General features: G+C 34.9%; 1 protein-coding gene across 1 annotated transcript in view; it reads left to right on the top strand.

Moving 5' to 3' along the window:
* Nucleotides 1–13,383, top strand: part of LOC127838906 (flavin-containing monooxygenase 5-like) — a 30,708-nt gene that overhangs the window by 1,540 nt on the left and 15,785 nt on the right. Inside the window, exons 2-5 of the mRNA XM_052366997.1 lie at nt 7,562–7,723; nt 8,353–8,505; nt 10,637–10,712; nt 11,843–11,933. Of these exons, the coding sequence (XP_052222957.1) occupies nt 7,562–7,723; nt 8,353–8,505; nt 10,637–10,712; nt 11,843–11,933 (482 nt within the window). The remainder of the gene's footprint in view (nt 1–7,561; nt 7,724–8,352; nt 8,506–10,636; nt 10,713–11,842; nt 11,934–13,383) is intronic.

The raw sequence follows: 13,383 nt of genomic DNA, 5'->3' as shown, positions 1-13,383 counted from the left end.
CACGAAACTGCGGTATAGTCGAATTTTTGTGGAAAAAAATACGGTCAGCGGTAAAAACATACGGTCGGTCGGATAACAGAAAAGAAGACTATTTTTTAGACCTTACCTTATTGTCCAAATATAAAAATTAAAAACTAGTTGAACTATATATATGGAAAAATATAGACAGCGGTTCGTTTTTTTTTTAATTGTGCTTTCATAAATTAGTTAGATGCGCATCCACAGTAGAATTGATCGGTTTAGCGAAGATGTTTTATACAGCCCTCCGGCCGACACATTACCAACGAAGCTAAACGTATACTGAAATCTATTGAGAATTACGTTTTGTTTGCTTTTTGTTGCCTAGAAAAAGTATGACTGACAAGTCAATGTCCTCTTTTCATGCACATATTTAACGAGTAACACGAATACATGTATATTGTTTTTAAGGGAATAAATATATAAAATATATCATGTACTTCCACCCACACCCTTTCAAAAATGAGTTCGATACGCACCAAATGCAAGCTTCAATGTGTATTAAATGAATAAGCAACTGTGCGAGAAAAGTATTTTCTGGAAAAAAGAACACATTAACACATTAATCTTCGCGGATTATTGTCACGTAAACATTCAATAATGTAAGCCATTGAGCAATCTCACTTAAAAAGCGTTCGGATGACGAATATAAACAGCGTGACGTTAACTTTTACACGAGTTACGTCCGATTATGTCGCTCAGTGGTTTACTTAGAAATAAATGATAAAATGCTCAATACACAATAGTAGACGTAAAATTCAAGGAAAACCGACTATTCTTTATTGAGCATATTATCATCCTTTTCTAAGCTAATGAAAATGCGGCATTCGACTCTGTAAAATTAAAAAAATTCCTCAAATACGTAAGTTGACTACATGTACACATTTAAGATGTTGTAACATGAATAGACATTTTGATCTTTTAATTCGAACAGTGAACACGTTCTTGATTTATTTCGAAGTATTTTTTTTTAGTTGAAATATGTACTTATCATCCACTTCGTGCTGATTTTCGATGTAATTGTATCGTCTTTTTTATATAACCAACAATTTTTCCGCGAATTTCATTCTTCGCAATACGAAGTGCTATACCATTAATCGGCCAAACAATGTACCGTTTCCGAAAACCAATTGAACAGAAAGTAAATGCAAAAAAGCTGAAGAACTCATCTCTTGTGCGTGGCTTTTGTTGTTCTGTATTATCGAAGTGCCATCCGTTATCAAAGTATCCGATTTAACAACGTTTTAATAGAGCTACGTGTTTACCAAATCATTAATGCGTGACACTATATTGAATTTCATTTAACACACTAGAAAATCTATATAGCAAACGTATGATCCGCGCCATGTGAAAACAGGGTTTTATGCAGGTGATTTAAGTGCCAAAAGGGACGACACTCTCCGTCTAATGGATTTTCGATACGAAGAAATTTCCTTTAAACGAAAAATTCCATCAATGCGGAAAGTAACGTCCCTGATTAGCCTGTGCGGACTGCACAGACCAATTTGAGATGACATTTTACGCACCTACGTTAAGCCCCTTTTCCTGATTGCGCGACTCATATCAAATACACAACATAGCCAATAATTTTTGACCTGGTGTTGTCTCCGTTGTGTAACGTAATTACACATTGTTCGTGGAGAACACAATGTAACAAACAAAGTTCATTTCTGTTTTCATCGCGATTTATTTCTGTTGAATATTTTCTTTTTTTTTTCCTTTTTTTATTCTATGAAAGACATAGTATGTATACATGTATATGATCATTAAACAAAGTGATACCATGTAGCGGCAATAATGTCCAGACATGTTATATTAGATGTGTTAATATATCGTTTTTTGACATTGTGGTTTCCTTTAGATTAAAAAAAGGAGAGGTTAATATGTATGTTTGTTGTTGTTTGTGATAAGTGAAAGAAAAGGACAACGGAATTGTAATGAATAAGGATGAGTTTCATAAAGATAGTAGAAACCATACTGAATATTTTCTAATACAACGCTTGCTAACGTTCGTGAAATACAATTTTACAAGAAAAGAAAACGTGACAAATCTAACCGCATAATCTAATTTTGCTCGCAAGATCCGCAAGATCCCAATACTGCCCAAACATCTAAATTTTGTCTACCGGTTAATTTGCATAAAATTCCTTTATAACTTTGATTGGTCATTAGTGTCCGTGCTTATTATTGATTGGCTGAATTGCACCCTGGGACTGGATAAACTAAACTGTTCAAGTTTTTACATGAACTTTTTAATGTACTCTAAAATCCCGTTTCCCGGTGCAACGCTTTGTATGATCAATGCAACTTTGTATGACTGGAGTAAACAATATATCAAATAAGTGTCTTTTAAACATACAGACTCTGGATTTTTCTATTTAAATATACTATCTCTGCTCTTTCAATTTGTTGACTTATGTTTACTGCTATTGAAAAACCTTCTAATATTTTTTACCAGTTCTTACATGCACGGAATGAACCCTCAAATATTTTGAACACTTATTATTATGATATAGGAGCTAGATATTGATGTAAATGAACTTTTAACATTATATGCTGTTATGTTACAGTTGATTTTGTTAATATCTCTGAAGATTCCATTATTTGGGTTTTAATCGCTTTGGTTACTTTTAAAAAACAAAAGGTTTCAGTTAGTTCCATACATATGTTCATTTTTTTTCCAATTTTGCTGTTCATAATAACATACGCGATATTTAGAAAAAAATATATTATCACCCAACAGATATGTTATTATAAGTTACACTGTTAGTAACTGATGGTGTATGGGATATACACCCTCAGTTATTTCATACCATACGAGAGCGAGCGAAGCTCGAGTATGGTATGACATTACTGAGGATGTATATCCTATACAACATCAGTTACTAACAGTGTAACGATTATATCACACCGACTACCTTTAAAGTATATAATAGTAATATATAATATAATATAAAATGTAAGAGAGAATGGAAGAAAGGTAGAGGAGAGAGAGAGAGAAGAGAAGAGAGAGAAGAAAGAGAGAAGAGAGAAGAGAGAAGAGAGAAGATGAGAAGAAAGAGAGAAGAGAAAGAGAAGAGAAGAGAGATAGAAGAGAGAAAGATAACGAGAGATAGAGCAGAGAGAGAGAAGAGAGAATCGGTAGAGAGAGAGAGGAAGAGAGAAGAGAAGGGAAGAGGAAGAGGGAAGGAAGGGAAGAGAAAAGATCAGAGAGAAGGAGGAAGAGAGAAGAGAAGAGAGAAGAGAAGAGAGGAGAGAAGAGAGGAGAGAAGAGAGAGAGAGAAGAGAAGAGGAGAGAGGAAGAAAGAAGAGAGAAGAAGAGAAGAGGGAGAGAGAAGAGGAAGAGAGAAGAGAGAAGAGAAAGAGAAGAAGAGAGAAAGAAGAGAAAGAAAGAGAGAAGAGAAGAGGAAGAAAAGAGAGGAAGAGAAGAGAACAGAAGAGAAGAGAAGAGAGAGGATCAGGAAGAGAGAAGGGAAGAGGAAGAGAAAGAAGAAAGAGAGAGAGAAGAGAGAAGAGAAGAAGAGAGAGAGAAGAGAGGAGAGAGAAAGGAGGAAGAGAGAAAAGAGAGAAGAAGAAGAGAAGAAGAAAGAGAAGAGAGAAAGAAAAAGAGAAAAGAGAAAAGAGAAGAAGAAAGAAGAGAGAAAGAAAGAGAAGAGAGAAGAAAGAAAAAGAAGAAATAAAAGAGAAAAGAGAAAGAGAGAAGATCCTCTCTCCTCTCTCCTCTCCTCTCCTTCTCTCCTCCTCTCCCAGAAAGAAGAGAGAGAGAATAGAAAGATAAATATCTCTCCTCTCTCTCCTCCCTCTCTCTCTCCTCTTCTCTTCTCTTCTCTTCTCTTCTCTTCTCTTCTCTTCTACTCTCTACTGTTCTCTCTTATTTTCCATAGTATCCATTCTATCGAATATCTTATATATTAATAACAATACTTATCTAGCAGTTTATCGAACAGACGCCATTTTTTACGTTGATAGAAGTATGGAAATTACTCTGGGTGTATGGAAATTACTCGGGGTGTATGGAAAATACACCATGGGCACGTGACCGCTCTAAGCCAATCGGATAAGGTCATTTTAGTAGAAGGTGAGATATATGCACATACCTTGACAGAAATCATCATTAAGAAAGCACATTTAACGAAATAATATGCTTAAAATAAAGAAACAGATAACATTTTAAAAATCCATTGAACGGTAAAATGATAGAAAAATACTCAAAATTATTATTTTTAAAACCTACAGACAATGAAATACATAAACACGCTTTAGTAAAACCGGGCTTAATGCATGTATGTACATGTAAAGTGTCGTCCCAGATTAGCCTGTGCGGTCCGCCAATGCTAATCTGGAACGATCCTTTTCGCATAGACTGGGTTTTTGTTTAGACGAGACGTCATTTACACGATACTTTCCCAAAAAGATTGAAAGTACTTAACTGAGCGACGTAATTGGACGTAAATCGTTTAAAAGTTCACGTCACGAAGTTTATACCCGTCATCCGAACGCTTTTTGCCGCTATACACATTTCTTTGGGCGTTATAAAACTTATTAATCTTTAGGTGTGCCATGTCCTTCTATTTGAAAATATCCCCTTCTTATTGAAAATATCCTTTTTGTTTTTATTGGATGATCGTATCTGTTTGAACCTATTTATTTATAAACAGCTGGTGTTTCGAAATTCCGTTTATCAACCAATCAAAATAGTTTTCAAAACCTCAAAACACGGGACAGTTATATATGTAAGAGCGCGTTTACTATTGTTCACATCAGAGAAATAATAGCTGTACACACTGAGATTATATTAAAAGTTATCACTTTTTTTTGAATCAATTTATTCCGGATAAAACACACTGCAGGTAGGTAAGTATATAGTTTATATTTTTTTGGCAAATAATTAGTGCGCTACAAATGAATATATTGTGTTTATAAAGAAATACATATCTTTCATTTTAATGTTTCTCAGGTTATTATTTACTGAAGAAAATCTGCTTACTTCTTTATCGAGAATTTTTTTTTCACCAGCTTACGTTAAGCCTCTTTTCCTGAGTTCGCGGCTCATATCAAATACACAACATTACCAATAATTCTTGGCCTGGTGTTGTCTCCGTTGATTTTGTTAGTATCTCTGAAGATTCCATTATTTGGGTTTTAATCGCTATGGTTATTTTTAAAAACAAAAGGTTTCAGTTAGTTCCATACATATGTTCATTATTTTCCAATTTTGCTGTTCATAATAACATACACGATATTTAGATATTTTTTTATATTATCACCCAAGAGATATGTTATATGCACATACCTTGACAGAAATCATCATTAAGAAAGCACGTTTAACAAAATAATATACTTAAAATAAAGAAACAGATAACATTTTAAAAATCCATTGAACGGTAAAATGATAGAAAAATACTCAAAATTATTATTTTTAAAACCTACAGACAATGAAATACATAAACACGCTATAGTGAAACTGGGCTTAATGCATGTATGTAAAGTGTCGTCCCAGATTAGCATGTGCGGTCCGCCAATGCTAATCTGGAACGATCCTTTCCGCATAGACTGGGTTTTTGTTTAGACGAGACGTCATTTACACGATACTTTCCCTAAAAGGATACTCTTATATAATCCGATCAATTGGGCATGCCCTAGGCAAAGGATCCTGTGAACAATAAATTATACTTAATATTATTTGATTGATTTCTTTGAAAAAAAGTATAAAAACGTCAATGTCTTACTCGTTACCATGACAACCAACCACTATTTGTTGCTTTTTTTTTACAGCATGCTGTGTGTTTTCAATACTCATGTACAATTTTATAATTTTCATGATGACGTATAACGTATATATATATATATATATATATATATGCGTTTGCAATTGATTTTTATATACCATAACAGATATTCACACGTATTTATTATGTTGCAATAGCAACCACAATACAGCGATATTAATTATAAAACTGTTGTTTTTCCATATTCAATAGATTGCCCTATAAGATAAAAATAAATTCTTTTAATTTTATAACAGGGCATATTTCAACCCTTCGTGAACCTAGCCCTTTGATGTGGTGGATGTTAGAATACCCACGATCTTTGTGTACATTGGTGCTTGCTAGATTGATATTCGCATTAATAAAAAAAAATTCTGAAGGGGGTCCAAATAGCAGAAAAAAATATTCTAAATTCTGAAGGGGGTTGGTTCATTTTGAAAGTGCCTTCCTGGGGGTGGGACATATGTTTTACTGGAATAGCCATAATGATAAATTGATTTAAAAAATAATACTAACAATTACAATAACACTTTTTTTATTATCAGGATTATGCTGATGGCATACTAGTTCATTGATATAAATATATATGTAACGGTATAGAGAATATTTGTCTGTTTTCCTTTTTTAAATAAAGAATAAATGAACAATAAAGGACTTCTTGAGTAGATAAAAATTAATGAAGTTGAAAATGCATTATTTTCACTCAAATATATACTGGGTTGATTGAATCATGAAGAACTGAGATCTTAATAATAATGCCATATAAAACCATGGATATTTGGTTTAAACCATTTTATAAACACTGAACAGAAGATATTGATGCATGCTTACATTGTCTTTAGCTCACCTGAGCACAATGTGCTCATGGTGAGCTTTTGTGATCGCCGTTTGTCCGTCGCCCGTCGTCCGTCGTGCGTTGTGCGGCGTCAACATTTGCCTTGATACTTGCTGAGTACAAATGTTGTTATCATATCTTGATTTAGTTTACTCAATTAGTTTTACTAATGTCATCTTCAAACATGATGACAATCTTTATGAGCATAATATTTTTTGCTCATGGTGAACTTTTGTGATCACCTGTTGTCCATTGTCTTCCGTTGTGCGTCATGAATATTTTCCTTGTTAACACTGAAGAGGCCACATTTATTGTCGGATCTTCATGAAACTTTCTCAGTAGATTTGTCCTAATGATATCTTGGACGAGTTTAAAAATGGTTTCGGATGATTGAAGGACATGGCCAACAGGGGCATTTTCCTTATATCTATAGTAAAAACTTGTTAACACTTAAAGTCTCATTTATTATCCAATCTTCATGAAACTTGTTCAGAACATTTTTAATGATAACTTGGATGAGTTCAAAAATGGTTCCAGTCTGTTGAAAAACATGGCTGCCAGGGGGGCCATTTCTATTTCATTCTTTATGAAACTTGGTTTGAACATTTGTTCTAATGATATCTTGGGCAGCAAAGAACATGTCAGTTTCTTTGTATCTCAGGTGAGAGACTTTGGGCCTTTCAGGCCCTCTTGTTTAAGGATTATTTAACCGTTTTCCAACAAGTAAAAATGGCTATATGCAACTAGCATTACTCAAGTTACTCGCTGTCTGTTCAGGTTTTTTGCTGTTTGATGATAATCAGTACTGCAATAGGGGAAAAAAATAAAGCTCTTAAGTGTCAAAATATGTATCTGAGTCATAAAGGCCTAATTGATTCTTTATTAATTTGTAGACTATCAGTATAGGAGCATACTAGAGAGTACAGACTTTAAAATGAAGGTAGCCATTATCGGTGCAGGCGCCAGTGGGTTGACCGCCATAAAATGCTGCCTTGACGAAGGTCTGGTACCCACATGTTACGAGCGTTCAGAGGATCTTGGTGGACTTTGGAACTATAAGGATGATGTGAGACCTGGCCAGGGTAGCGTCATGAAGTCAACAGTATGTTAGCTTTGAGATTTCATTATTAACTTCCTCAATTGATGGTTTTTATAATTGCCTTTTTTTAATTCACACAAAACGGAAATTCTAAGATACTATACACTTTTATTGTTGTTCATTTATTGGCAGTTGTCAAGGTCATTTTAATTAATAAACATTCATTGAATACAACTATAGACCATTAGCGTCCATTATACGCTGCTCACTCCAGCGTATTCCTTCATTGACCATTGCTTCTGAACACCTGGTCTCCTCTGATCTGTACGGGCCTCCCCACTTGTAAATGTGTTTACTGTATGCTTCATATATTTTAATGATGTTAACATGCAGGAAAGTCTTTGAATCTGTGTTCTTTTTTCCCACTCCTTCTGCATTCCAGTGCATAAATATGATACTGGGTTTCCCTTTCTCTCTGGTGTTATTTTGTTTTCTGCCTGAAGCTCATCGTACTCATCTTCTTGCTCCTCTGACGAGTCACCAGTAGGAAAGGATCACCAGTAGCTGGGGTTAAACTCCATCAAGACACCAAACTTTGAGGGGCAGCCTAACACAGAATTATCTTATTCATCTGTTTAATGTTTATTTGCATTATTAAGTATTTCCCTGTAACACTGCACGCTGTTTTTCAGGTGATCAACGTAAGCAAGGAAATCATGTGTTACAGTGACTTCCCGATACCAGCTGAGTTCCCAATGTTCATGCACAACACGTATGTGTTGCTGTACTTCAAAATGTACGCAAAACAGTTTGGGCTCGAAAATTACATCCAGTTTTGTACAGAGGTTTGTAAAGTGTATTATAAAATATTTATTAAGGCATCAGTCTAACAGCCAAAATATTATAACTCCTTCACAATGACATGTATCACGACTCTGCTACATTGTCTTTACTAATCATACTTCTGAAAAATGCCAACTCAAATAAATTGATATACTGATACACAGTAATTAAAAGGCCATGTTGTTTTATTAACTTAGGTCATTATTCTAAGCTTAATACTCCATTAAAAATATTTCTTTTCTTTTCTTTTAAGTTTTGAAACAAAGTTTTACATACATGCCATACAATTATTTGATTTGATGTATGTCTTGTTTATATATTCTTTAACATGTATAAGGTATTTTATTTTGAAGTATTAAACCACTAATATATGCTAATTACAACTACTAGCATTAATGAACTATAGACTGTTGCTGCAACTCAGAGTAAATCAGAATATTTACTGACAATTAGAGCCCAGTCAGTTTTTTCACTGAAAACATTTGAGCCCAGTAAAACGATTCGCTGTCAATTTGGACCCAGTCAGACATTTCACTGACAATTAGAGCCCAGTCAAACTATTCACTGACAATATGGGCCCCTTCAGACTTTTCACTGACAATTTGAGCCCAGTAAGACTTTCATTGAAAAGTTTGAACCAGTCAGACTTTTCACTGACAGAGCCCAATCAAACTATTAACTGAAAATTTGGGCTCATTCAGACTTTTCACTGACAATTTGAGCCCAGTCAGACTTGTCTCTGACAATTTGGCCCAGTCCGACTTTTCTCTGACAATTTGGACCCAGTCAGACTTTTCACTGACATTTGAGCCCATTCAGACTTTTCTCTGACAATTTTAGCCCAGTCTGAGTGAGACTACTTTTGACAATTTGAGCGCCGTCAGACTTTTCACTGACAATTTGGGCCCAGTCAGACTATTCCCTGACAATTTGATCACAGTCAGACTGTTCACTGACATTTTGAGTCAAGTCAGACTTTTTGCTGACAATTTGAGCCCAGTCAGACTTTTCACTGAAAATTTTAGCCCAGTCAAACTTTTCACTGACAATTTGAGCTCAGTCAGACTTTTCGCTGACAATTTGAGCTCAGTCAGACTTTTCAATGCCAATTTGGGCCCAGCCAGACTATTCGTTTACAATTTGAGCTCAGTCAGAATATTCTCTTACAATTTGAGCCCATTCAGATTTTTCACTGACAATTTGAGCCCAGTCAGACTATTCCCTAACAGTTTAGCCCAGTCAGAGTTTTCACGGACAATTTGAGCCCAGTCAGACTATTCCTTGACAATTTGAGCCCAGTCAGACTTTTCAAAGACGATTTGAGCCCAATCTGACTATTCCCTGACAGGTTGAGCCCATTTTACTTACCAATGAATTTGTTCTCACCAGAAATCAACATGCTCCATAAATAAAGAAATGAAAGCTTATAAGGAATTAAATAGAGTTACTGACATTAACGAATTAGTGAGAATTGAGTTAGTTATAATACTTAAAAAGACATCTTTTCTAAACTTTGTTCACTTCAATATATTTTCAACAATGATTAATATGACAAGCCCCAGGGGTAGTATTATATGAGTCTTGCTCTGGCGAATCAGGGACGACACTTTTTGCTTTTATGAAATTGTTCGCCCGAGAGAAAAAGAAAATCATTCGGAAAGAGTTGTCTCTGATAAGCCAGTGTTTTTTGCATAGGCTAAACTGGGACGTTTTTCCGGAGTGTAGCTCAAATGCTTAACACGATGAGCTTTTGAATTTTTTGCCATGTTGAACAATCTCCTTTGAACTCGCTCTTGGAACTTTGAACTTTTTGAATACCATTGTGTTTAATTTCTGCTTTTGTAAGTGTTGATGCATTTCCGAATGTTGGTTTTCTCTGCATTCATACTTCAATAATCAGTTTAATATAAGTCTCAATCTCGAATAACCAGGCTGAATGCATGTGCCTTAAGTCTCATCCCAAATTAGTATGTGCAGTCCCTTCATGCTTGAAAATGAAAATCCAGTCCAGACGGAAAAAGTTGTCCCAGATTAGCGTTTAAGGACTGCACAGGTTAATCTGGGCAACACTCTCATTAAACTCTGTTCTCACAGAGCAAGCCTCGTATGTCATTTGTAACTTTTAAATTTCAGATTGTGTCCGTAAAAAGGAGCAAAGAGTTCAGCTCTACAGGGCAATGGGTTATAACAGTCAAACACAAAACTACAGGTAATGTCATACAGGTTCTTTTGAACTGTCAGCCTTGTGACTGTGACTATGTTTCAAGAATATTTTTATATCAATAAATCATTAAAGAATGACATGTAATACAATATAGGATATATATATATATATATATATATATATATATATATATATATATATATATATATATATATATATATATATTTTTTTTTTTTTATCAAAATTCTCTATTTACTTAAATGTTTATTAAAGCCTTATTGCATATAGAGACTTTGTAATGTAAGAGTCTGCTTCCTGGGTAGAACCATTACTAGGGGCTCTATTTAAAAATGTTAAAAAAGCTCTCCGAGATTCAAATGGGCTTCTCAGCTGAATCTTGGTCATTATAACATTATGGTCATCATAGCAACATGGTCGCCATAGCAACATTGTCACCATAACAACATGGTCGCCAAAAAAAAAACACATGGTCACCAAAGCAACAAGGTGGCCATATCAACATGGTTTCGTATCACCAGTGTTGCCATAACAACATGGTCACCATTACAACATGGTCGCTATAACACCATGGTTGTCTTAGCAACATGATTGCAATCGCAACATGGTCGCCATATAAAATTGGATGCCATAGCAACATATTCATAATAGCAACATGGTCACAACAAGGTCATAGCCAGAATAGCAATATGGTTGCCATACCAACATGGTGAAAATAGCAATAAGATCACCTTTGAAACATGGTCACCATAGCAGCAAGATCGCCATAGCAACATGATCGCGATAGCAATAAGATCCCCATAGCAACAAGGTCGACATATCAACAAGGTCCCCATGACAACAAGGTCACCATAGCCACATGGTCACCATAGCAGTATGGTCCACATATTTACTTCAGCAATGCAGCTTCGAAATCAATAGGAAACAACTGCAAAAAATCGTTTTTTCTTATATTTTGTTTTGTTTGTTTTATATTTTGTATGAAAATGTTGTTCTTTTACACAATATTATGTATATAATTTGCTGAACAGTTTCTATTCTCTAACACAAAAATAAGAGACATAGAGTACTTTCCTAAAATACCGAATTTAATCAATTTTAAAGGGTTTTTTTAACAACAAATTACACAAACGGGTAACATTGATTGTCTTTTTCAGGTAAAGAGGAGGAGCATGTGTATGATGCTGTGCTGGTCTGTTCAGGTCACCATGCCGATGTACATATCCCACAATTCCCTGGACTCGACAGGTACATATTCCACAATTCCCTTGACTCGACAGGTACATATCCCACAATTCACAGGAATAGACAGGTACATATTCCACAATTTCCTGGAATAGACAGGTGCATATCCCATAATTCCCTGGAATAGACAGGTGCATATTCCACAATTCCCTGGAATAGACATGTACATATCTCACAATTACCTGAAATAGACAGGTGCATATCCCACAATTACCTGGAATAGACAGGTACATATCCAACAATTACCTAAAATAGACAGGTGCATATCCCACAATTACCTTTAATAGACAGGTACATATCCCACAATTCCCATGGAATAGACAGGTACATATCCCACATTTCACAGGAATAGACAGGTGACTGCAGGCTGCAATTTCACATCTGGCATAATCACTGTGTTGTAATCTTGCAGAATAATAGTTGTTTATTACTAAATTTATTTTCCCTTGTTTTTTTAATTTGAATTTTGGGTGGACAGAAATGATTATTTGAATAATGTAGAGATAACAGTGAATGTACTCACCGAATTTGAGCTTAAGTTAATATGTACCTAATTAATATAATATATAATTAATCAATCTATAATTAATTATTAATATTCTGGGAAAACAGGGCTTTATGTTTGTGCGTTGAGTGTTGTCCCACAGGCTTATGAGCAACGAGACTTTGTGCTTTTATGGTATTTTGTATTATAAGGAAGTATCATCATGCAAAATGCCAGTTTAGATGAAGATTGCTGCCCCTTATTAGCCTGTGTGGACCGCACAGGCTAATATGGGATGACACTTTACCCACAAGCTCAGTTTTCCTGGAGGTATGCTTATATATAGTTATATTATGCTCCCTTTGATGAAGATTATCAATGTTTCTTCCTCGTTATGTACACAGGATGTTAGCGTGTTGCTATGATATTACTTAGTAAAAACATCATTTTGAATGATAAATAATCATATTATAACGAAAAATTAACTTTTCTGAAAAAAACCCAATTCACTATCAAATATATATATAACAAGGTATGCAACTCAAAATCACCCCAAAACGGGGTGCATCGCTTTGAACAGCCATATCTTCATCAATTGTGCAGCGATTTTCACGATCTTGGTCTTATTCAACGCAGAAATGAATTTCCTTTCTGGACATGTATATGTCTCGCAATATTGTTACAAATGCTGGGTAAACATTTAAGAAATAACACGATACACAACTCGCATGACCCAGTTGACAATGATCATGCAGTCTTTATGAATAAAATCTCCAGTTGTAAAGACACACCTCCGCATTGGACCAATGAAATCACTCGTGTGTTTAAAATGTCAGATAGTTGAAATGTATGTAAACAAAGGTTTCAAACGGCGCTAGACAGTTAGTCTTGATGCATAATGTAACGACAAGAACGGTAATAATGTTTTTTCATACGTTTTATTGAATTATGGTATCGAGGTACATGAAC

Source organism: Dreissena polymorpha, chromosome 7 (genome assembly GCF_020536995.1).
Source record: "Dreissena polymorpha isolate Duluth1 chromosome 7, UMN_Dpol_1.0, whole genome shotgun sequence".
NCBI classification, from domain to species: Eukaryota; Metazoa; Mollusca; class Bivalvia; order Myida; family Dreissenidae; genus Dreissena; species Dreissena polymorpha.
Note: the sequence above shows the minus strand (reverse complement) of the source record. Positions and strands in the feature narration are given on the sequence as shown.